The sequence below is a fragment of the Mustela putorius genome, unplaced genomic scaffold (assembly GCF_011764305.1).
Source record: "Mustela putorius furo isolate JIRA1106 unplaced genomic scaffold, ASM1176430v1.1 tig00000083_pilon_pilon_pilon, whole genome shotgun sequence".
NCBI classification, from domain to species: domain Eukaryota; kingdom Metazoa; phylum Chordata; class Mammalia; order Carnivora; family Mustelidae; genus Mustela; species Mustela putorius.
In genome coordinates, this window is record NW_025421273.1 from 44043411 (window position 1) to 44069763 (window position 26353).

Genomic DNA, 26353 nt, shown 5'->3' on the forward strand with positions numbered 1-26353 from the left:
CCTGAGATCATGACCGGAGCCGAAGGCAGAGGCTTAACCCACTGAGCCACCCAGGCGCCCCTGTTCTCTATCTCTAATTTAAAATGTTATATTAATGGGATCATCAATATATAGCCTTTGGGGATTGGATTTTTTCCATTCAGCATAACTCTGGAATTTCATCTAGGTTATTTTTGTGTATCATTACTTTATTCCTTTTTATTGCTAACTAGTAATTTGTGGAATGGAATGGAAGTATCATAATTTGTTTAACAGTTCACCCACTGAAGGACATCCGAATTGTTTTCTAGTTTTTGGTTATAATGAATAAAGCTGCTATAAACTTGGTGTACAGGTTTTTGGGTGAACTTAATATTTAATTTATCTTAGATAAATGCCCAGAAATGCAATTGCTGAATTGTTGTATGATGTTGTGTGTTTAGCTTTTAAAGAAATCTCCAAACTCTTTTCCAAAGTGACTGTACCATTTTACCTTCCCGGCAGAGTGTATGAGCCATCCATTTTCTCTGTAACCTTGCCAGGATTTTGTGTTGTCATTAGTTTTTAGGTTAGCCCATTTGATAGCTGTGTAAGTAATATCTCATTGTATGTAGCTTTAATTTTGCATTTACTTAATGCCTAATGATGTTGAACATCTTTTATGTGCCTATTTGCCATTCATATATCCTTTTGGTATTATGCTTTTTGCCCATTTTCTAATTGAATTGTTTGGTTTTTACTCTGGAGTTTTGGTAAGTTCCTTATGTATTTTAGATATCAGTCCTTTGTTGGATATATGGTATGCAGGTATTTCCTCCAATCTATAACTTATGTTTTCATTTTCTTAACAAGGTCTTTCAGAGAGTGAAAGTTTTTAATTTTGATGAAATACAGTTTATCTGCTTTTCCTTTTATGGATTATGCTTTTGGTGTTTTGTTTAGCTCTAGGTCCCAGAGATCTTCTCCTCTTTTTTTTTTGTTTTTGTTTTTGTTTGCTTCTTTTCCTAAGATGTTTATAGTTTTATGGATTTGAGTTTTTGGTCCATTTTGAGATAATTTTTCTATCAAATGTGAAAATGAGGTCAACATTTATTTTTTTAATCTGTGGATGCCCACTCGCTATAGTTCTCTTTGTTGAAAAGACTATCTTTTCTCCATTAAATTGCTTTTGCACCTGTCAAAAACGTATTGGTATATTTCTGTGTTGGTATATTTCTGGGTTCTCTCTTCTGTTTCCAAGTGTATAATCTGTTTTCAGATCTATATGTCTGTCCCTCTACTGATACCATACAGTCTTGGTTAATGTAGTTATACAATAAATCTTGAAATTGAGTTGACTGATTCCTCTGTTTCAAAATTGTTGTAGCATTTAGTTTGAGAGTAATGTTGTCCGTATCCACAAAAAACAATCTGAGAATAATCTTGTCCATATTCACAAAAACTCTTGCTGGGGTTTTGAAAGGAATTCTATCAGTTTAGGGAAAATTAACATCTTTACTATGTTTAGTTTTCTAGTCCGTGAACATCCTGTGTCTTCCCATTTATTTAGATCTTTGATGTCTTTTATCAGTGTTCTATAGTTTTCAGCATACAAGGTTCTGTAGTGACATCCTTTTTTTCATTCCTGATATTGGTACTATGTGTCTTTCCTCCTTTTTTCTTTGTTAGTCATGTTAGAGGTTTGCCATTTTTATTTTTAAAGAACAATCAGTTTGTTTCATTGATTTTTCTTTTTTGTTCTTATGTTTTCCATTTTATTCATTTCTGCTCTTATTTTTATTTATTCCCTTTTGCTAGCTGTGGATTTGTTTTGCTCTTCTTTTTCTAGGTAATTGCTGTGGGAGCGCTTCAATTATTAATTTGAGACTTTTCCTCTTTTGTGATTTGTATGCATTTGGTTATAAATTTCCAGCATTGCTGCTTTAGCTGTGTCCTACAAATTTTGATATGGTTTATTTTCATTTTCATTCATTTCAGTGTATTTTTAAATTTTTCTTAAGACTTTCTCTCTGACTCATGGATTATTAGGTATATTGCTTAAGGTCCGGTTATCTCTGTTAATTGATTACTGCTTTGATTCCATTGTGGTCAGAGAATACACTTTGTATGATTTCAGTCCTTTTAATTTTCTGGGTTTGTTTTAAGGCCTCGGATATGGTTTTTCTTGGTACATATTTGGTGGGCACTTGGAAATAATGTATTCTGCTATTGTTGGGTGGCGTGTTCTATAAAAGTCAATTATTCTTAATTGATGACGTTACTGTGTTCAGTATCCTTGCTCATCTTCTGTCTAGTTATTCTATCAATTGTTGAGAGAAGAGTTTGAAATTTCTCTAATTGTGGATCTGTCCGTTTCATTTTAGTTCTGTCAGCTTCTGCTTCACTTATTTAGTGGCTCTTTTGTTTGGTGCATACACATTTAGGGTTGCTATGTCTTCTTGGTGCATTGATCCTTTATGATCATATAATGTCCTTCTCTGTCTCTGATAATTTTTTCCCCTCTGCATTCTACTTTATGTGCTATTAATATAGAAAAGTGCAATTTAACTTAATTTAACTTAATTTAAATTTAAATAGGCACATGTGGCCAGTGGCTGCCATATTGACAGTGCAGTTCTGGAAGATGGAGAGAGCTATGACACAATAAATTTAATTAAAAGGTAAATTTTATAGTATGGGTGTTAAGGGCCAATGGTTGGTTCAGAGAAAGGGAGATTGGGGGAGAGGGATTGGGGCGACATGATTTTAAATTGGTTAATCAAGGAAGAAATCATTGACTGTGACACTTGAATAAAGATTTGAAGGAGTTGCAAATTTTGGGGGAGGAGTTTATCAGAGGCCAGCAGAGAGATGGGCTACTGCAAGAACTTTAGCTTTTACTGAGTGATGTGGAGAACCACTTGAGGATTTAGAGCAGATCTTGATTCATTCTGACTTGTAGGTTGTTGTATATATGTATGTTGTATTTTGTACAAAGATCATTCTGCTTAGTGTGTTGAAAATAGACTGTAGGAGACAAGGATTGGAAGCAGAGCATTTAGGATCCTGGAATATGAGTGAATGAGGACAGTAGCTAGACCAAATGGTTAGAGTAGATTTTGGGGAAAATATCAGACATTTAGTTTTAGATGTTAAATTTGAAACGTTTATTAGATACATCCAAGTAGAGAAAGCAAGTAGACTATCTGGGGTTCTCTAGATCAATGAGTCCCTGCCCTTGTGGAGCTTACTTACACTTTCTTAATTATGGGTAGTAAATACAATAAAAAATGAGTAAAACATACTCATTCTTTGAAGATGATAAGTCTTATGAGAAAATTCGAATAAGGAAAGTCGGATAAGTGGTGTTGGGGGATTGACTTCTTGAGTGGGTAATGTTTAAGTAATGATAGGAAGGGGTTGAGGAAAGAAACTTTTATAGATACCTGAGAGACTAGTAGTTTAGGTAGAGGGAGCCAAATGTAAAAGTTCCCCACAGGGAACATGGCTGGTGTGTTGGAGAAGAACAAGGAGGCAAAGTGTGGCTGGAGCGACACTGAGCAAGGGAAAGAGGTTTAGGGATGACAGTACTGATGTAACACATGTCTGAGTTATGGGCTTTTACTTTTATGGGTTTTAAGGGTTCGGGCTTTTACTCTGAGTGAAATGGGAAGTCGGTAGATAGTTAAGCAGATCTGTATGATCTGACTTATAGTTTAACTGAGTCACTACTGATTGCTCTGCTACATATAAATAGGAGAAGGGACGAGAAGATTGGTTTAAGACTTATATAGTAATCTGGGCAATAGGCTGTGGTGGCAGTGAGATTGTGAGGAAAGGTCATATTCTGGATACATTTTGAGGGTTGTATTGACAAAGTTGGCTTACTGGTTGGATGTGGGATGAGAGGAGTTAGGAATTTTCTAAGATCTGATTTCTGATCTGAGCAGTTGGAAGCATAGAGTTGTATTAATTGAGGATGGAAAGACTGAGAAGAGTGGGTGTGAAGGAAGTGACCAAGAGCTCAGCTTTGGACATGTTAAGTTTATAATGCCTGTTAGACGTCCAGATTTGGTGTTCAGTAGGCATTGTCATTGTGAATACTGTTTTATGTTTTTCAAAAAATAAAATAATGACATTAAAACAGTGTATACACTGTTGGGAAAATTGATTACAGTTGTTAATATCTTGAGTTTTAACATGTTCAATCTTGGCAAACTTGAGTATTTTAGAGAGAGAGAAGTTGTCTGACTGCTTTTTGGCTTTGCTACCAGAGTTGGTGGTACTTTCTTAGAGTTAAATAAAGATGTCATTCCAATTTTAGAAATGGAAATGTAACTATATAGTCTGAGTGTTTTTACTTGCTTTCTGTTTTAGGTCCTATTACTGCTGGATTGTGCAAGATATTTAACCATGTTTTCTTTGAGGTATGACTTAAATATCAAACATCTTAAATAAGAAAAGGGAAACATTTTAGTTTTGGAAGTCAGAATGCCAAGGAGAAGGAAAAATCTTGGGGGAAATCCTATTCGGAAGACTGCAAACTCTAAGGAAGTTGTCGTATCCGGTGTTGCTAGTCATGAGGAGCCAACTACTATTCCTTCCATGTGTGAGACAAAAGTTGATCAGGAGGAACTCTTCACCAGTATCTCAGAGATGTTTTCTGATCTGGATCCCGATGTAGTGTATTTGATGCTTTCTGAATGTGATTTCAAAGGTGAGAAAAAGTTTAGTTTGAACCCTTTGCATCATGTAAGAAGATTCCATGTACTGTGCCATGACTAGTAGTAATATAGAAAAATGATTGCCTTATTTCTGTTTTGTTAATTTATTGAGCATCTGCTATGGGCAAGGTACTAAGTTGGTATTGTGAGTAATATGAAGAAGAAAGCATAGTTTTTTCTGCTTTTGAGAAATATACAGTTCTAGATGTAAGATGTATATATAGATGTCATATTTTATGTTTTGTTTTTTTTTAATCTTTCCCCTAGAACAGGTGGGCGCTATTAACATTTCGGACTGGATAATTCTTTGTTGTGAGTGGCTTTCCTGTAACTCATAGGATGTTTAGCAGCATCCCTGGCCTATTCTCCGTAGATTCCAGTAGCAACCTTCAGCAGCCTGTTGTGACAATTAAAAATGCCTCCATCTATTGTCATATGTCCCTTGGGGACCAGAATCATCCCCAACTGAGAACCACTGTCTTAGGATGTAAGCTCCATAAAGACAGATTTTTATAAACTGTTTTTATGCTGTATCCCCAGCCCCTAAAATAACAAATGATTCAGATAGGACCTCAGTAAATATTTATTGAATGAAAAGATAATTGTAATTGTGGGAATAAGAGCTGATTAGGAGTTGATGCTAATAGGGTAGTGTTTCGCAATATTGGCTTTGGAGTCAAGAAACCTGGGTTAGATTTCTAGTTCTGCCACTTAAGCTCTCTGGGTCTGTTTACTTATCTGCTAATGCGAAAAATAATAATATGTATCTCATATGACTTTTTTGGTGAGAATTGAGATTTTTTTTTTGTAAAGTCTTTATCTTTAGTATTATTAATAACTTGTAATAAATTGTTTGGAAGTATTTTGGCAGATGGACAAGCAATCAAAGTTGACTAAATGAGTAAATTAAATGTTAATGCTTAGTGTTGATATGATCAGTATAAGATAAAATTATTCAAGATTGGGGAAGTTTTGCTAATGCATGAGAAACTTCCATTATTACTTATCACATGGACTGTGATGTGAGCATATTTTAACTATCCTGTTATGATATGTATGCAGAAAACCAGTTTTCAGCAGTTCATATGATGCTCAGAAATGATAGTGTACAGAATTTTATGTGACTTCAATATTTATTTCCTGATGTTGCAGTACTTTAAAATTTGTTTCACATACACTAACATAGAAATGAGGAATTACAAGAAAAATATATTACCCTTACATCCTAACAAAAATATTTCTCTTTTCCAGGATCTTCTCTACACCTTGTTCATAAATACTGATATTTTGAGTATTTTGAATAATAGTATTGATGAAAATATGTATTTTGCTTTTTAAACTTAACCTAAGCATTTTTTCCGGTGTTGCTCTGATCTTTATAACTATTTTTAATAGCTTTCTAATATTTCACTGAATTGTTGTGCTCTAATTTTTTTAGTTATATGTAAATTTTTCATGAATAATTAATAATTTTTTTGGTTGACCTTGTGTTTTTCTATTATGTAGATTTTCTTCGTAGAACTACTTCTGTGTTTGCTTGCGTGCTTTCTTTCTTTTTTTCCCCTCCATGTTTAGGGCTTCTAACCTTTGTACTATTGCTATAATATCCTAACTGATCTCTGCCGGGCCTGCCCCTCCAATTCCTCTTTGTTTTTCTTCTTAAGGGAACATTATTTGGGTGCTTACTAGGTGCCAGTCCTTGTGCACAGCACATTTTCACGGATTATCTCATTTAATCCTCACAACAACCCTATGAGGTAGGTACTTTTATTATCCCCATATTGCAAATGAGAGAATCAAGGCTTAGGAAAGTTAGGTAACTTGTTCAGAGGGTCTTAGGCAGCAAGTGGAGATTTAGGTGTTGGTTTTCTGACTCTAGACCAGAGCTATTACCTCCTGTGCTCTGCTTCCTTTTCATATATATTTTCCATAAAACAAAAGATGACAACACAAAAATAAGCAAAACCCCAAATTTCAAATGCTTAACAATTCTAATTCTGTATTTGTATTATAATAGAAAGAGCTCAGCATTGGAGTCAGACATGCCAGTCCTGACTCTGTCACTTAATACCTGTGTGACTTGGGCCAACTTAATATACTTTTTGAACTACATTTTCTTCATCTATTTGCTAGAAATACTGTACCTCATAGTATTATTTGATGGTTCATTGAGGTGATAAATATAAACCATGAGAGACTGTGGACCCTGAGGAATTAACTGAGGGTTTGGGAAGGGAGGGGGTTGAGAGGTTGGGTGAGCCTGGTGGTGGGTATTAAGGAGGGCACATATTGCATGGAGCACTGGGTGTGATGCATAAACAACGAATTCTGGAACACTGAAAAGAAAAAAAAAAAAAGCTCCTAGCTCAAATATGGTGACAGGTAGTTTTTGTAGAAAGTAAAATTGATATGTCCTACCATGACATGTAGCACTTTTTCCAATTCTGCTTGATCTTTTCCAGTTTTGTCTCCTTTTATCTTCCATACCTACTGTGTGCTCATACTCCAACCAACTTCTCTTAATACCTTAAACATGCTTTGTGTTTTCAAGACTGTCTTTACTTTACCCTTTGTGTCTGACGAGTTTCTTTTTAATCTTCAAGTCCCAGTTCACTTATTACCTTATGTGAAAATTTTTTTTATTCTCCTATAAGGCTGCTATGGCATTTGTGTATTACTAAAAGTGTGTATTATTTAATCTACATTATATTATAATGTAATTGTTTTCTAACTTAATTATCTTTACCTCCATTAGGCTTTAAAAATCCCTTAAGTATAGTAAAAACTATGTCTTATTTACTTTGAACAGAGTATGTCTGATACGCTGATGCCTATTTTTTGTATTAAGTGAAATTCATAGCATAAACCATATAAACAGGTTTATAGGAGAGTGCTTAAAAATGCTTAATATTTAAAAAGATAGGCAAGTAGCTAAGTACTTATTGAATGAATTAACTGGTTTTGGGTCTTTATAAATAACCATAATATATGCAATTATAGATATTTTTAGATACCACTTACAGATAATTTTTAGATACAACTTACAGGTATCTTTAGATATAATTCATAGATATTTACGTTTATTCACAATTGTCAGAGATTATCTTCTTGATGGCAATTTATTGTCCTACTTTAATGCAATTTGTCTGATAGTAACAGCATTACATGACTTCATTCAAACCTTTCACTAATATAGACTGGTATATTTGTAAAATATTAATTAAAAATGACTTGAATATTTATAAATTTCTATATTCCATTCAGTGCAAAAGTATAAATTTACCCAGATTTTAATCAAATTATACTTCACTGTTTTCAATACACATGTATATTGCTCTTGTTGTTGTACAGTTGAAAATGCAATGGATTGTCTATTAGAATTATCTGCCACTGACGCCAAGGTAGAAGAATCATCTTCAAAAAGCTTTGTTGCTTCTGAGAACCAAGTAAGTGTTGTGGGACGTGAAATAATGGAAAAGTATCCTCCTGAAGAAGAGAGTGAAGAATCAAAAATGGATTCATTTTTGGACATGCAGCTAACTGAAGACTTGGATTCTTTGATACAGAATGCTTTTGAGAAATTGAACTCTTCTGATGACCAAGTGTATTCATTTTTGCCTTTGCAAGATGTTAATAGTGTTAGTGACCCGAGTGCATTTATAAATTCGGATTCAAATAGTATGACTCCCATTCTTTCTGCACAAAATGTGGAGTTGAACAGTGAAAATTTAGAGAATTCTGCCTCTGCATTAAGTTCAGCCTCTGCATTAAGTTCAAACACCTTAATTTCACATTCTGTTTCTAATGAGTCCAAAAGTTTTATAAAGAATGACACATTGGCATTGGAAGATTCTCTTCTCAGTAGTTCTTTAAATGTAGCAAATGACACTGTGGTGGGTGGTAGCAATCTCAGTCAAAGACAGAAAGAGCTTTTAGAATCTGAGTGTGTCGAGACTCCGTTCTCTCCAGCCCCTGTAGATTTGGATGCCAACGAACCTCAGCCTCCTTTAAGCCTTCCCGTGCAAAATCTGGGGCTTGATTTACTAGGTACAAGTGAGGATCAGAAATCTACTTCTGTCCCTGATGCATTTGTACCTTCTGAAGAATTTGGTTTCAAGCCACAGAAACATACTGAACTGCCGTCAAAGGGGAAGGATGTGAATTACTGCCCTATACTTACCCCTCTCCCTCTACTGCTGCCTCCTCCTCCACCTCCACCAATGTGGAATCCAATGATTCCTGCTTTTGACCTCTTTCAAGGAAATCATGGCTTTGTAGCTCCTGTTGTAACCACCACTACACACTGGAGACCGGTCAACTACACGTTTCCCCCTCCAATTATTTCTCACACTTCCCCAACAAAGGTATGGAGAAATCAAGAGGGAACAAGTGCTTATCAAGTGCAAGAAGCCCCAGTTTCTCAGATTGTAAGAAAGAAGACGTCATCTTATGTTGGACTAGTTCTTGTTCTTCTCAGAGGGCTTCCAGGATCAGGAAAATCCTTTTTGGCAAGGTATGAGGTTTAATTGAGTTTTTAAAACAGTGTAGTGCTTGAACGTGAACATTAACAGAGTATGAATATGTGAAATGCTATTGCTTAATAGAGATGTTTAGTAACCACTAAAATTTTTTCTTTTTACTCATTTTTTTTCTTTGTAGCTAATAGCAGTACTCTTTTCTCCAGAAGTTTGTATTGAAGTCTTCTATCTTAGACTTTCATTTTGGGAGATAGAATAGAAGAAAAATTCAAAGATAATTCCAAGACTGTGAGCTTCTGAAATCAGTAGAAATAGCTTTATGTGAAAGAGAACTACTTTGAATGGGAAAAAAGAGAAGTTCAACTTTGATTACAGAGTTACAAAGCCATAATTGATTTTCAATTCAAGGAATAAAATAGACTTGTTTTAGGTCAATGTTCTTGGGAGTCAAACTTCTGCTAAGAGGATTTCCAATATGAGTTGTCTGGATATTATTGTATTCTCACTTTTAAGTACCAATACTTGAATTCTTTATTTGGATTATGACCTTGTAAAAATTAGGAGAGGGAATTTAGGAGAAAAATTAATGAAAATAATTCCATTTATCTTTCACAGGACTTTGCAAGAGGATAATCCAAGTGGAGTTATTCTGAGTACTGATGATTATTTTTACATTAATGGACAGTACCAGTTTGATGTAAAGTACTTAGGAGAAGCACATGAATGGAACCAGAATCGTGGTAAGAATAGACATTAGATTTTGAGTAATATTAAGAGCACTATGAAATATTTGTCTTTTGAGAGGGAGACAGTTTTTAAAAAGGGTATAATTCCCTTTATTTATTTCTCCTTTTTAAGATTTTATTTACTTGATAGAGAGAACTCATGAGTGTGGGGTGAGAGGTAGAGGGAGAGGGAGAACCAGACACCTTGCTGAGCAGGGAGCCCCATGCTTTGCTTGATCCCAGGACCCCAGGATCATGACCAGCTGAAGGCAGTTGGTTAACTGACTGAACCGCCCAGGTGCCCCCCCCAACTTTAATTACTAAAGTGAATTATTTACTTAACTATATATAATATATAAAATTGTAGCAGTTGTTACATTACAGAGTAAGAAGTGAAAGAGGTTAGTCTTATGTTACAGAATTGTTAGGATTAAACAAGTTAAATTTTGTAAAATGCTTAGAACATCGCATAGCATGTTTAAGTTTTACTTAATCAGTGGGGATCTTGCTAAAAGTGTATCATATTTTCTATATGGGTCTCAGAATAGCTCAAGATGTCTCCAGTTGTCTGGTATGCTTCAGTTTCTATTTCCTAAAATGGATTTTTTTTTTTTTAAAGATTTTGTTTATTTAAGAGAGAGAGAGCACAAGTGGGATGAGGGGCAGAGGGAGAAGCAGACTCCCTGCTGAGCAGGGAGCCTAATTCAGGGCTCAGTTCAGGACTCCAGGATCATGACCTGAAGTAAAAGTAGATGCTCAACCGACTGGGCCACCCAGGTGCCCCCTAGAATGGAATTTGTATTGTTAACCCCTGCTCTTCCCTAGATTGATTTTATTGTTATGGGGGGACAGTGTGAGAGTAAAAATGGCTCTCTCCTCAAACCGACCTTACTGCTTTTATTAATGCAATGATCTGTTCACTGAAGATGGTTTTATCATGAAATATTTAGTTACAAATAGTTTGAATTTCATATGAGGAATTCTTTTTCTTTTCTTTGTTCTTTCCTATTTTCTTTTCTTTTCTCTTCTTTCTTAGTAGGCTCCATCGCCAATGTGGAGCTCAACATGGGGCTTGAACTCAGGACTCTGAGATCAAGACCTGAGCCAAGATCAAGAGTCAGCAGCTATAGTGACTGAGCCACCCAGGCATCCCATGAGGAATTTTTAATACACATAGACGCTATGTTAGCCTTTATTTTATGATAAAGGCAACATGAAAGTGATTCTTGATTTTGCCATCTTCAGACATTTTTAAATTTTTCTGTATTTTTTTCTTGAACTGAATATTAAATTGAGAACTCAGGAAATGGCTCAGTGGGTTAGGCCTCTGCCTTCAGCTCAGGTCATGATCTCAGGGTCCTGGGATCGAGCCCCACATTGGGCTCACTGCTCAGTGGGGAGCCTGCTTCCCTCTCTCTCTCTGCCTGCCTCTGCCTACTTGTGATCTGTGTCAAATAAATAAATAAAATCTTAAAAAAAAAAAAATGAAAATACTAACACAACAAAAAATGAAAACAGTAGGATGTGGTGAAGAATAATCTTGGATTTGGCAGTTACTAGCTGTGTTGTCTTGTAGAAGTTATTTATACTCTCTAGAGCTCATTGTCTTCGTCTGTAAAAGGGCTTAATATTACCCCCATGATGGTTAAGATTGAAAAATAAGTGTTTAGCAGTGGTTCAACATGTCCTCACTACTGTAAGAGCCATAACAGTAATAATATTAAGTTAATAGGCAGAACTCTTTTTAAATAGCTTTATTGAGAGAAGAATCACATGGTTTTAAGCATATTCAGAGCTCTACAACGATCGCTTTTAAGAACATTTTTATCAATTTTAGAACATTTTTATCATCCAAAAAAGATCCTTTACCCATTAACAGTCACTCCTCATTTCTCCCCAACCTCTCCCTGCCCTAGGCAACCACTAAGTTACTTTCTGTCTCTATAGATTTGCCTGTTCTGGGCATTTCATATAAATGGAATCATATCATTCATGGTCTTTTGTGAATGGCTTTCTTTCACTTAGTGTAACATCTTCAAGGCTCATGTTGTAGCATGTATCAGTAATCCATTCTTTTTTTTATGGCTGAATAATACTCCATTGTATGAATATGCCACATTTAATTTATTTTTTCATTGGTTGGTGGGCATTTGGGGTGTTTCCACTTTTTGTCTATTATGAATAATGTTGGTATGAATGTACAAGTCTATGTCTAAACTTTTTTGGAACTACCAGCCTGTTTTTCCAAAGCAACTGCACCATTTTACATTCTTGCTAGGGGTTTATCAGGGTTCCATCTTCTCTAAATGGTCACCAATACTAGTTTTTATCTATATATTTGATTATACCTATCCTGGTGGTTGTGAAGTGGTATTTCACTGTGATTTTGATTACATTTTTCTGGTGGGTGATGATGTTAAGCTTTCTTTGGTGTATCCTTTTGGCCATTACTTTATCTTCTTTGGAGAGTTATCTAAGTTTTTTTTTTTTTAAGATGTGATTTAAAATTTTTAATACATTAGTTATATTCAGGTACAGTCTTTCCCTTAAAAAATACTTAAATGAAAAAATAATATATCCTTGAAAAAAATTGTACTTTTTCTAAAGTATCTTGTGTTCTTTTTTGAAAAAGTATTTTTTTTCCATCATGATGACTGTACTCTTTAATCCAGTCACCTATTTTACCCATCTTCCCTCTCATAACCATTAGTTTGTTATGAGTGAAGAGTCTGTTTCTTGGTTTGTCTCTCTCTTTTTTTCCTTTGCTTGTTTCTTAAATTCCACATATAAGTGAGATCACGTGTTACTTGTCTTTCTCTATTGACTTATTTTGCTCAGCAGTATACTCCCTAGCTCTATCCCTCTATCCATTTTGTTGGAAATGGCAAGATTTCATTTTTTTTTTTTAAAGATTTTATTTATTTATTTATTTGACAGACAGAGATGACAAGCAGGCAGAGAGGCAGGCAGAGAGAGAGAGAAAGGGAAGCAGGCTCCCTGTGGAGCAGAGAGCCCGATGCGGGGCTCGATCTCAGGACGCTGAGATCACGACCTGAGCCGAAGGTAGCGGCTTAACCCACTGAGCCACCCAGGCGCCCCAAGATTTCATTTTTTTATGGCTGAATTAATAGTCCATTGCGTGTGTGTGTGTGTGTGTGTGTGTACACCACTTCTTTATCCATTCATCTGTCAATGGACACTTGAACTGTTTCCATAGATTTGTTGTTGTAAATAATATTGCAATAAACATAGGGGTGCATGTATCCCTTTGAATTAATGTTTTTGTACTTTTTGGGTAAATACCGAGTAGTGTGATTCCTGAATCATAGAGCATTTCCATTTTTAGTTTTTTGTTGTTGTTGTTTTTGTTTTTGATTTTTTGTGTGTGTGTATGTGGAATCTCCATACCATTTTCCACAGTGGCTGTACCAGTTTGCATTCCCACCAACAGCGCACGAGGGTTTCTTTTTCTCCACATCTTCACCAACACTTGTTTCTTGTGTTTTTGATTTCAGCCATTCTGACAGGTGTGAAGTGGTATGTCATGGTGGTTTTGATCTGTATTTCCCTGATGATGAATGAGCATCTTTTCATGTGTCTGTTGGCCCTCTGTATGTCTTCTTTGGAGAAATGTCCCTTTGTATCTTCTGCCCATTTTTTTAATTGGATTATTTGTTTTTTGGATGTTGAATTGTATAAATTCTTCATATATTTTGGATACTAACTCTTTATTGGTATGTCATTTGCAAATTAAGATTGAGGTATCTTTCCTCTAGACCTACTTTGCAGATGATTATTCTCATGAATGATATTGTACTTTGTTGAATGCTATTTCTGCATCTGTTGAAATGATCCTGTGTTTTTTATCTTTTCTCTTATTGATGTGATGTATCATGTTGATTGTTTTGCGAATATTGAAGTATCCTAGCAACCCAGAAATAGATCCTGCTTGATTGTGGTGTATGATTTTCTTAATGTATTGTTGGATTTGATTTGCTAATATTTTGTTGAGGGTTTTTTCATGAGAGAAAACCCTCTCTTTTTTTGTAGTGTTTATCTTGTTTTGGTATCAGGATAATGCTGGCCTCATAGAATGAATTTGGAAGTTTTCCTTCCTCTTCAGTTTTTTGTAATAGCTTGGTAGAATTCGCTTGTGAAACCATTGTCCTGAACTTTCGTTTTTGAGAGTTTTTTGGTTAGTGATTAAATTTCATGCTGGTAATTGGTGTGTTAAATATTTCTATTTCTTCCTGCTTTAATTTTGTTGGGTTATATGTTTCAAGGAATTTATTCATTTCCTCTAAGTTGTGCAGTTTTTTGGCACAGAGGTTTTCATAATATTTTGTAAAAATTGTATTTCTGTGGTATTTTCTCTTCTTTCTTTAATAATTTTGTTTATTTGGGTCCTCTCTTTTTTGATGAGTCTGGCTGGGGGTTTATCAATTTTGTTGATCTTTTAGAAGAACCAGCTTCTGGTTTCATTGATTGGTTCTATTATTTTTTTAGTTTCTATATCATTTCTTTCTTTCTTTTTTTTTTAAAGATTTTATTTGTTTATTTGACAGACAGAGATCACAAGTAGGCAGAGAGGCAGGCAGGGCAAGAAGCAGGCTCCCCACTGAATAGAGAGCACGATGCAGGGCTTGATTCCAGAACCCTGGGATCACGGCCCAAGCGAAAGGCAGAGGCTTTAACCCACTGAGCCACCCAGGTGCCGTGTATCATTTATTTCTGTTCTAATCTTTATTATTTCCTTCCTTTTCCTGTGTTTGAGTTTTGTCTTCCTTTTCTAGTTCCTTAATCATTCCTTATTTTTAAATTGGATTATTTGCCCATTTATTACTGACTTATAAGAGAGTACATGGAATTTTTAAAACTTCCACATAATTTCCTTGTAAAGCTTATTTATTGTGCTTCATTGTTAATTTCCTGAATGGTTCAAGTCCTTGGGAAAAAAACATAGTTTTTTAAGAAAATATCTTGCAGGGATGCCTGGGTGGCTCAGTGGGTTGGGGCCTCTGCCTTCGCCTTGGGTGGTGATTCCAGGGTCCTGGGATTGAGCCTGCTTTCCCCCCACTCTCTGCCTGTCTCTCTGCCTGCTTGTAGTCTCTGTCTGTCAAATAAATAAATAAAATCTTTAAGAAAAAAAAAATCTCTCGCATGACAGTGTATAATAATGTTTTCTTTATTTTACATCATTACATCTTTTTGTATGTGTTTGTTTAAAATTTGTACTTGTTTGTTTTAAGACTTTATTTTGGAATTATTTTTGATTTATAGAAAGGTTGCAAAGGCAATGTAGAGTTTCTGTATACCTCTCATTTATTTCCCTCTAATGTTAACATCTTATATGATCGTGGTACATTTATCAAGACTAAGAGATTAGTGCTGGTATATTGCTATTAACTAAACTCTGACCTTATTTGTATTAGTTTTTCTTTAAAATTTTAATTTATTTAATTATTTTTATTATTTTTTTACAATTTTTGTTTTTAATTAGGCTCCATGCCCAATGTGGAGCTTGAACTCACAACCTTGGGATCAAGAGTTGCACGCTCTATTGGCTGAGTCAGCCAGGCACCCTGATACTAGTTTTCTACTTAAGTTCTTTTCCCTTCTAATATCTAATCCAGGATACCATGTTGCTTTTAGCATGATATTGTTTTTAATGATAGTTTTTTTCCCCATTTATGCCATTTATACATGTAACACACATAAAATTTAGACAGTTTTTGTTTTATAATTTTCTCTGATTATAACTTTAGTATTTATTTTTTATTATCTGACATTTACCTGTACTTTAATTTTTCATACACTCAAAAGTGACATTCAGAAGTAGAGTTGTGGGGGGCCTGGGTGCCTCAGTTGGTTAAGCAACCAGTTCTTGATTTTGGCTTGGGTTGTGATCTCAGGGTTGTGGGATCACGCCCTGTATTGGTGTCCGAGTTGGGTGTGGAATCTGCTTGGGATTCTTTCTGTCCCTCTCCTGCTGCCCTTTCCCCTCCTTAAAAAAAAAAAAAGTAGTAGAGTTGTGAGTAAAATTACCACATATCTATGATTTTTAAATTATGAAAACAAGATCAGATTTTTAAAATTTCCAGAGAATACTTAATACTGTTATAAAAAGTGATTTGTTGTCTTCTGTTTGTGTTTTTCAGCGAAAGAAGCGTTTGAGAAGAAGGTGTCTCCTGTAATAATAGACAATACAAACCTACAGGCATGGGAAATGAAGCCATATGTTTCTTTGGTTTGTACCATAAATTATCATAAGTCTATGGTAGTAAGTTTGAAATTGTTGGGGGATGTGATTAGATAACCGAATCTTAAGCAAACAGTGTTTGGGACTGTCTGTAACTGAACTTTCTCTGGTCTTAAGTGAAATGAGAAAAATAGGAGTAGTATTTGCATAAAGCTAAAATTAATCAGTTTTCAGATTCTGAGATTTAGTTTTTAAATCCTGTGATTATTTTCATTTTTGATGTCTTATGAAAAAATAGTGGTATTAAATTATCATTTTATGTTTGTGTGTATATAGATAATAAATTATAATGTTATGTTTATATGGGTATATGTGTCTGTGTGTTAATGTGTATACACACAAATATTTTTCCTTATTGCCATTACTCGGCAGAAACAAAATTGGCCGTCCTTTGTTAATAACCAAATTTCTTTTGATTCTGCTTTTCTGATAAATTCAGACTTTTATAAATTCAACGCTTTTCAGTTCTTCAAATTTGCCAGATTCTTTTTTTTTTTTTTTTTTTTTTTTTTTGCCCAGCTTTGATGTCACTTTTTTCAGGAACTTACTAAAAAGTGGAGTGGAGTACTCTTTCTGTTTTCATGGTACCCTGACTTAATTCTGTGATACCATTAACATGCTGCTTTTATCATTAAGCCATGGGTTAGCTAGCTTTTGTCTATAAAGTGCTAGGTAGTAAATGTTTTAGGTTTGGGCCACCTATAGTCTCTGTTGTGGGTTTTTTTTTCCTTTTCTTTTTAAATGATCCTTTAAAGATAACAAAAAACTGTCCTTAGCTCTTAGGCTATACAAATACTGGCTGATGGCCTAAATTTGGCTCTAAGCCATCTATATATTCTTGAAGATAGGTCTGTATTATTTATCATTGAATCTTCAAGGCCTAGCACTGTGCTTGGCGTATGATAAATACATATTTGTTGGGTTAAAATGGTGAACGAATGAAGCTTTTGTGATTATGGGTATTGTTTATTCCCCCAATATTAGCACACGTGTGTCTGGCATGTTAAAGCTCAATTTATATTTCTTCAGTTAATGAATATTGTGCTTCTTTAATGTCCTCAGCATATCCAGCCTGTACCTCCTTTGCTGTGCTTTATGCACTTATACAGTTTTGAGGGTGTGACTCTTCATTTTTCTGAAGAAAATTAATGCCTTTTGAGAACAAATGAGATTTTACTTTTATGAAGGGGCAGTAGAGGGAAGAAAGACTCAATATTAGTACATGGGCAAGTGAAAGTCAGTTTGCTTTCTGGCCTCAGGAGTTCCCAGTTTCTAGCCTAACATATTTATCATGGGGAATGCTTTCTCTCTTAACTTTACTTGCCTTCTCTGTGTGTTTTCCTTAGCTTCCTCTTATCATATGGAGGTTCTTTAACACCCATTTTCCCAATGTAGAAAATAAAAAGCCTCTGCATTACTGTCTTACTGATTTTCATTTAGCCTTCAGGCTTCCATAGTAGTATCTTTCTTTCCTTTTTTTATTATATAATAATTGAAATTATAAAGCTGTTTTTCCATTATTGATTCCTTGGCTCTTCCCAACTCTGCTTAGAAGTATAAAGGACTGGTGCTTATCATAGAATGATATTTCAAATTCTATGGTCATTCTATGATCATTCTATGATCAAATTCATTTTTTCTTCAAAAAGAAGTAGATACAGCAATTACTGTAGAGAAGAGGATCGCTTTTTGCTCCTTTTGGTAGCAAGATAATGAGAGCTGTCGGGGAGTGAATAGGTTGGAGATAACCGTCTATTACTAACATGACTCATTTACAGAAGTAGTTTGGAAGTGAGTTGGGGCTAAGTAGCAAGCAGTCAGGTATGCTCAGTGGCATCTAGCAAAAGCTTATTACTTTAAGAAAAAAATATATATAGTTTCCCTTGTGAGCTGTCATATAGCTTAACATAAATCAGAATCCTCCCAAGTAATAAAACGTTATTAAGATTTGCCTATTGATATGGGAGTTGAAAAAGTCTTTAAATTCATAGTCTCTTTTTTTTTTCCCCTCTGTATGTATATATTCATTTAAAATTAATTTGATCTAAGAGCTATAGGACACTCCTTGAGGTAAGAGACTGGGGCTGTTGCCAGCCCCTGAATAAAGTGTATACGGTTTGGTACTGAGATGAGGAGTTGGAAGTGAGTAGATGCATTACAGGGTGTTTGGTCACTTGTTACCTAGGTTGATTTGGGGGCTTTTCTGTCAGAATAATGGAAAATAGCAATGAGTACTTTGCATCTTGTCATAAAACTTGAGGGGATCAGTAGTGGGAGATGAGGTCAGAGATGTAATGGTAGTTGGGGAGATAGGGCAGATTATATTAGGGCTCATAGATCACTGTGGAATTTTAGATTCTACCTTGAGTGACACGGAAGGTGTATTAATCTGCTCAGGCTGCCATAAGATACCACAGACTGGGTGCCTTAAACATCAAGTTTATTTTCTGACAGTTGTGGAGGCTTGGAGTCCCAGGTGAAGGTTTGGTAGGGCTGGTTTCTCGGTGAGAGTTGTTTTCCTGGTTTGCAGATGGCTGCCTTCTTGCTGTGTTCTCTGATGGTATATAATGAGTTCTCTGGTGTCTCTTCTTATTTGCTTACTAATTCTGTCACACTGGAGCCTTACCCTTATGTTCTCATTTTAACCTTAATTATCTCCATAAAGGCCTTCTCTCCAAACACAGTTACATGGTGGGAGTGGGGTTTCAACATAATGGGGCTTGCAGGGACACAGACATTCAGACCATAACAGGATTTTGAGCAGGGTAAGGACATAATCTACTATTAATAGGATTGCTGTATCCCAGTGTTGAGACTAGAGTTGGGGTAGAGGCAGGGTGGGGTGGCAAGGGTGGAAGTGGGAGATTAATTAGAGGACTGCAGTGATAATTAAAGTAAGAGATCATATGGCTTACACCAACATGGTGGCAGTGAAAGTGACAGTACTGATTAGATTCTGGGTATACTGTGAAAGTAGAGCCAACTGAACTTCGTATTGGATTGAAAATGGATGTGAAAGAGGGAGAAGAGTTCAGTGTGACATCAAGGTTGGTTTTTGGCCTGTGTAATTAGAGGTTGTCAGGAGGTGAGAATGATGGAGAAGGGTTCAGAAAAAATAGTTTTATGATAGGTGTGTGGTAATGGATTTTGAAAGTTTAGGTTTGAATATATTAAGTTTGTTGAATAGGTAATTGGATCTGTGAGTTTGGAGTTTAGGAGTGAAATCTGAGCCAGAGATAAGTATCTGAGAGTTATTATCATATGGATGATACTCAAAGCCAGGGAATGGAATAATATTACCAAAGAAGTGGGTATAGATCAAGAGTAGAGGACCAAGGACTAAGTGAAGGACCAAGTGGGAAGAGGTCTGGGCAAAAAAGGACTTGCAAAAAAGAGTGAGAACACCCTTCCAGAGGGGCAGGATGAAAGGATCAGGAGAGGGAGTGATGACCTGTGACAAACGCTGCTGAAAGTCAAGAGGGGACTGAGAATTAACCGGAGCATTTTTCAGCGTGGAAGTAATCTGTGGTCTTGATGGACAGTTTCAGTGGGGTAGCCAAGCCCAATTGGAGTGGGCTTAAGAGATATGGGGAGAGGAATTGGAGACAAAGTGTAATAATTATTTTGAGGAATTTCTTCCTGCAAAGAGGAGCAGGAAAATGGGGAGATTGCTGGCAGGGGAAAGGGGATTAAGAGTAACATGGGAGAAATAACTGAATGTGATGAGACTGGTTCAGGGTGGTGAAACCACCTCAGAGAGAGGGTTGAATTGCTAAACTCAAGTTATCCTTGAGATGCAGAGGGGAAATGTGTGCAAGTGTACTAGTGTACAAGTGTAAGGCATGGCTTTTAGATTATAGCCATGTTAGAGTTTTGAAAAATAAAATGAAGTATTACTTACAATAGTTTTAAAATTATAAAAGTAATACATGTAAGATAAATAGTAAAATTATAAAAAAGAATGCCAAAATTCCTACTCCCTTGAGGTAGATACTTTTAGTAATATTTTTGAGAATCTTTGTAGAAGAAAGTATATAAAAATGTGTGAATAATTCTTTTTTACCCAAGTGAAAATTCTGTATCTTACTTTCTTGACAGTTTGTATTGGAACCTTTTCCCATTAACACATAAAGCATTTTTTTAAATTGCTGTATTTTCATTGTATGGTTGTACCTTCATCCAGTTGTGTATTAATAGTCACTGTGCAGTCCTCTTTTTTTTTTAACCACAAATAATGGTGAACTGGATAGCTTGTGTCTATGTGCATGTTTGTGTGTGTATGTGTGTGTATTTGCACTTACATAATTTATTAGCATAACTTTCTAGAAATTAATTGCTGGGTCAAAGAGATTGTACCTTTTGCCAGCTTAACAAACTCATCACAATTACATAACCTTTAGGTTCTTTCAGTTTTTACATGCTGTGAATTTGGGAACAATGCATTTAATTTCATGGAAGTAGTATTTTTAAATACATTTGTCTTTTTTGTATGTAGTCTCAAAAACATAAATATAAAGTCCTCTTCCGGGAACCGGATACATGGTGGAAGTTCAAACCAAAGGAACTTGCAAGGTAAAATTTAGAGACTGTTTAACATGTTTTTAATTTTATGGCTGTGATAGAAGGTCCATCTAGACTTTTTTCTCCCTATAAATAATGAATGAAACAAAACAGATTAGATTGCAGCTTTGATAACAAATTTTGTATTTCCTGTAGACCTTTTTTCAGTTTATGAAGTTTGTATCTTTTTGTTCCTAAGATTGAATTAATTAACAAACATTCCAGTTGTATTATATAGTCAGTACTTTATCACTTATTAGTAGTATAATATCAATATCTGAAATTAGATCCTGAGGTTTGGCATACCTGAGCGACATGGGCTGGGAGGAACAAATCATTGTGCTGCCTAGTGACAGTTTGCTTTGTGCTCTGTGTTCCCTTGGAGAGAACCCTAACTTGATTTTGGTCAGGGTTATTTTTTTCTTGGCCATTTTAACTAATTTCACTTCTAACTAAAGGACAACCTAGTTTTAGTATATTCCTAATGTCCTGCAACCATCACCACTATCTAATTAGCACACATTTCCGTCACCTCCAAAGAAACCCCGTACCTGCTGTTGGTCACTCCCAATTCTCCCTTTCCTTTGGCAACTGCTAATTTGCTTTTCTGTCTATGAAATTGCCTATTCTAGACATTGCATATAAGTGGAATCATACAGTTTGTGGCCTTTTGTGTCTGACATCTTTCACTTAGCATAATGTTTCAAGGTTCATTTGTATTGTAGCATGTATCAGTACTTCATTCCTTTTTACATGTTTTTGGTATGTTACTAGATTTGGTTTTCTAGTATTTTGCTTAGGATTTTTGCATCTGTATGAAAGAGTAAGGTTGATCAATAATTTTTTCTTCCTTGCCCTTTCTTGCCTGGCTTTGGTATCATGGTTGATAAAATTAATTGGAAAGTATTTCTTCTTTTTCTCTTTTCTGAATTTGTGTAAGTTTGGATGTTTGATAGAATTTACTTTTGAAACTTCTGGACCTGCTGTTTTCTTTGTGAGAAGTTTCGGTCGGAATTTGTCCATTATACCAAAGTTTCCAAATTTATTAAGATTTTATTAAAATAATTATAATATTCTCCTACCATTTATATCTGTTTCATCCATACTTAAGTTCCTCTTTTCAATCTGGATATGTTTATATGTATCTTCCTTCTTTTTTTCTTGATTATTCTCACCAGATACAAGATTTTTTTATTAGCCTTTTCAAGTAAACATCTCTTTGCTTGTTTGATCTTTTTGTTATAAGTTTGTTTTATGTTCAGTTCATTTCTGCTTCTCTTTTATTCTACCTTCTTTGCTTTTTAAAAAATCCATTTTGCTTTGTTTATTCTATTATTTTTATAAGGATTCATCTGAAAGTTTAGGTTATTTTCTTATATGAGCATTTGAGGCTATAAATTTCCCTAGGAAATTAGATGCTCCTAGAATTTTAATATGTAATGTTAATATATAATACTTTCTTTTTATCATTTATCCTCTAATTTGCATTATGATTAACTTCACTTCTTAACCCTTGGGTTATTTAAAATTATGTTTTTAAGTTTGTGAGCAGATAGTTTTTATATTTCTCTTTTAAGAAATCATTTTCAACTTAGTTGTAGTGGGTAAGATTGTGCATTTGTGTGATACTAATTCCCTGATATTTTAAATGATGCATTTGATGACCCACTGCATTGTGGTTTTTTTTTTTTTTTTAAGATTTTATTTATTTATTTGACATAGAGAGAGAGATCACAAGTAGGCAGAGAGGCAGGCAGAGAGAGAGGGGGAAGCAGGCTCCCTGCTGAGCAGAGAGCCTGATGTGGGGCTCTATCCCAGGACCCTGAGATCATGACCTGAGCCAAAGGCAGAGGCTTAACCCACTGAGCCACCCAGATGCCCTTCATTGTCTGTTTTTTTTTTTTATTAATGTTTCATGTTTGCTTGATAAAAATGTATACTGGTTATAGTATGTTATATTATTAAATCAATTCTGTTGCTCATATCTTCTTTAGCTTTACTTTTTTAAAAAAATTTGCTTGATGGCTTAATGTATAAGAGAGGAATGAGGAAATTGATGTGAGAGGGATGTGTTGAAATCTCCCCTTATTGTATTGAGTATGTTCAAGTTTCTTCTTATAAATCTACCTATTTTCACTTTATGTATTCTGAGGATATTTTTTGATGTGCTTATAAGCTTAAAGTTTTTATATCTGTCTGATTGAGCCTTTTATTCTTGTCAAGTGATTTTCTTTTACCCTTAATATTAATTTTTGTTATGAAGTCTAATTTGTCTAATATTAATAGAACTATACCAGCTTCCTTTTAGGATTTGAGTGTTATTTCAATTTTTCCATACTTTTACTTTTGACTTTTCTGTGTCTTTACATTTAGGTGTATCTCTTATAACCATTACTGGGTTTTAAAAAATCTTCTCTGTCCATCTCTGGCTTTTCATTCTTAAGCTTAATTCTTTTATGGTTATTTTGGTTATTCATATAATTAGTCTTGTTTCTTACTACCTCACTCTGTGTACTTTCTCTTTATTTCACCTTTCCTGTGATTGTTTTTCTCCTATCACAGAAAATTATATATTTGATTTTTTCTCCCTTTTTATAAACATGCCTTATTTTGGATTTTTTTCACTGAATGCAGATTTTCTTATTTTTTCCTTTTAATTTAGAAATTATATACAGTATTTTTATCCTTTTAGTTGTTATATTAAAACTTAGATCATGCAAACTTTAAAGTCAAGCCATTTTCTTAGCCTTCCTTCTCACAAATATAAGGACTTTCAAACATTTTAACTCTGATATTTACCTCCCTTCTGACTTACATACTATGATTGTCCAGAATGTATAGACAGTATGTGTTTTCACTCATATAGTTATTGGTTTGTGCTTAATTTTTCTTTCATCATAGATATTTCATCTGGGATTTCCTTCTGTCTGACATTCATCTTTTAGGATTTTCTTTACAGTATAATTCTGCTTCATGTCAAACTCTTTTTTTTTTAATCTGAAAATTCTTTTATTGCCTTCATTCTTATAAGATACTTTGGGTGTGCATATTCTAGATTGACAGTTTCTGTTACTGAAGATAACATTTCATTCTCTTTTGGCCTCTGTTATTCTTGTTAAGTTAGCTATAATTCCAATACTTGGTTTAGATAACTCGTTTTTTTCCCTTTAATTTCTGCTTGCTTTTAATATCATCTCCTTATCTTTGGTGAATGACAATTTTAGTACCATGTTTCTAGTGGATTTCTTAATATGTGTCTTGTTTGGGATTTGTTGGGCTTCTGAGATCAGGGGACATCAGTGATGTCTTTGATCAGTTCTGGAAAATCCTCAGCCATTTTTCTTTAAATTGCTTCTGTCCCATGTACTCTCTTTCTGGGACTTGGATTGGATGTATACTACCTTTTTATTCTGTCCTCTATGTCATAACTCTTAACTTCTCTTTCATATTTTCTATCTCTTTGCTTCTCTGTGATCTGAAACCAGACAAGATTGAGGTAGGTAAATATGAAAGCCAGATTTGCCCAGGTGGCAAATACTAATATTAGCTCTGGGATAGACACTAAGCCTTGGGTCCAACCCAAGATAGGAATTTGTTGCAACTAAGATGTTTTCATTAATACAGGATCCTTGAGGGACTAAAGCATATTCATCCGGCCTCCTGGCAGATGCAAATCCAGATATTGCACGAAGGAAAGCACCCCAGTTTAAGGCCCGAGGATTCTCATATATTAGGTTCAACTAAACATGAGTCCATAAAAACACACAAATAAGCTACCATGAGTGAAAGCACAAATATGACAGATTTCATATTTGGTCATCCAGAGACTTGGTATACTAGGAATTTTTTTCTTTGTTTGGACTTAAAATGTATTAAAATATATGTGTGCTTTAATTGACTTGGGATCCAGTTTTATTGTAATAGGAGAGCCCTTTGGACATCTAACCTGCCGTAGTGGCATAAGTAGAAGACTATAGTGGAATTTTTTTTACCTCCTAGTTAATAATTAGTCTTGAAGTGATGGTCATATTGTTACGAAATGTTTTTTTGCAGAGCTTGAGAATAACTTCTTTGAAAGTTATTAGGATCTGCTGGCTTTTTCTAAATTGATAAATGATGTTTAGTAAAGTTCGTATGCAGTGATTTAAAAAATAGTCATTTCAGACATCCTGAATAAGATGAAATTAGAATTGAGCAGTATATATTGTGTCATAATAAACCAGCTTAGCTATTTTTACATATTATTAATAATACTGATTTTCTTGACATTTTATGTTCCAATTTTGAAAAAAACTTAATTACCAATATCCTTTCTACCCTTTTCTCCCCTGGAATTTTTAGGCGTAATATTCATGGTATAAGCAAAGAAAAAATATCAAGAATGTTGGAACATTATCAGCGTTTTGTTTCAGTTCCAATAATCATGAGTTCTTCAGTTCCAGAGAAAATTGAACGTATTGAGTTGTGTGCCTATTCTTGTGAGGACAGAAGTACTAGGTAGGTTAAAGTCCCTCTGTACACAAATTCAATTTGAAATATAAAAAGAATAATGTTTGAGCTTGTGAAATCTCTGCCAAACAACTTAAAAATATAAGTAGACTTTTATTATTTGTAGGGTTTTAGATATAGTCTTACCTAAAGCAAGATATATATGGTTAGCAAGTTGTGTATGGTCAGCAAGAGAAGTGAAGTTATATATGCAGTGACATGGGATTTTTTCCATTGTCCTCAGGGTTTTGTGTTTATACTGTGAATACTCCTGCCTTCTTTATGTAACTGCCCACGATTCCAGTATGTATCTGCGATTGGCTGTGGTTATTTTGTATATAATTGCATCACTTCTTAATTTCTTTAGGTATTTGTAAAAATACTCTTTCAAGTTAGTATTATAAAAATTAATTATTAATGGTATACTTTGTCTAAGTAATACAGGTCACAGCCTTTTGAAAGTTTGTAGTCCAGCATAGTACTGGTTCTATTAAACATTTAAGGCATATCAACAGATATTTGAGTTAAAAAATAACCTTAAATATAGATAGAGCTCTAAATTGCCCACACTTTTTGATCATAAGGAATGGTGAGGCTTTATTAGAAAGGAGCTGGGAAGAGAAAATTCATAAATGTTCTTTTATTGAGGAGTTGTGTTGCAAAGTAGTTTAGGGGATGGGCCCCCTGAACTGTGTTTCCTGGATTTAAATCCCAAGGTTCTGTAATCTTTGACAAATTATAGAATCTCTCTATCCTTCAGCTCTTCATTTCTAAAATGGCAATAATAACACTTTGCTCAAGCGAATCATATAAGGATTATGAATACTTTAAGACTTAGAATAGCATCTGGCATATAGAAGACTCAGTGTTAGATGTGATTTCATTTAGGAAAGCTTCATGGGAGAGTTGGGACTTTGAGAACTCCAGAATAAAGAAAGAGGGGAAGATGAATTGATATATTGACTAAGGAAAAAACACTGAAGTTGAAAGTGTAATAATTAGGCAAAAGCTCTCTAAGTCTGAAATTAACATTGAGGATGGTTTTTAAAAAAATTAACAGGTGACATTTCAAATGACAGCTCTCTTCCCTTTCTCTCATTTCTTTTAATTGTGCAAATCCTGTTGACTCTTTGTACCTTTGTAAATGAAGCTTAAGCATTA

General features: G+C 34.7%; 1 protein-coding gene across 10 annotated transcripts in view; it reads left to right on the top strand.

The window, feature by feature from the left end:
• N4BP2 (NEDD4 binding protein 2) overlaps positions 1-26353 on the top strand; it is an 83828-nt gene that overhangs the window by 23797 nt on the left and 33678 nt on the right. For 4 of the 10 annotated variants that reach the window (XR_006605736.1, XM_004764026.3, XM_004764028.3 and 1 more), the window contains exons 3-9: positions 2557-2639; positions 4336-4675; positions 8034-9195; positions 9776-9900; positions 16044-16132; positions 20640-20716; positions 25046-25201. Coding sequence is in view for 9 of the 10 variants with exons in the window: in XM_004764026.3 (XP_004764083.1) it covers positions 4450-4675; positions 8034-9195; positions 9776-9900; positions 16044-16132; positions 20640-20716; positions 25046-25201 (1835 nt within the window). In the remaining variant the exon portion in view is untranslated. Of the gene's footprint in view, positions 1-2556; positions 2640-4335; positions 4676-6346; positions 6440-8033; positions 9196-9775; positions 9901-16043; positions 16133-20639; positions 20717-25045; positions 25202-26353 lie in introns of those variants that run through there. The other 6 variants (XM_045076672.1, XM_004764031.3, XM_013062229.2 and 3 more) reach the window with 6 other exon arrangements.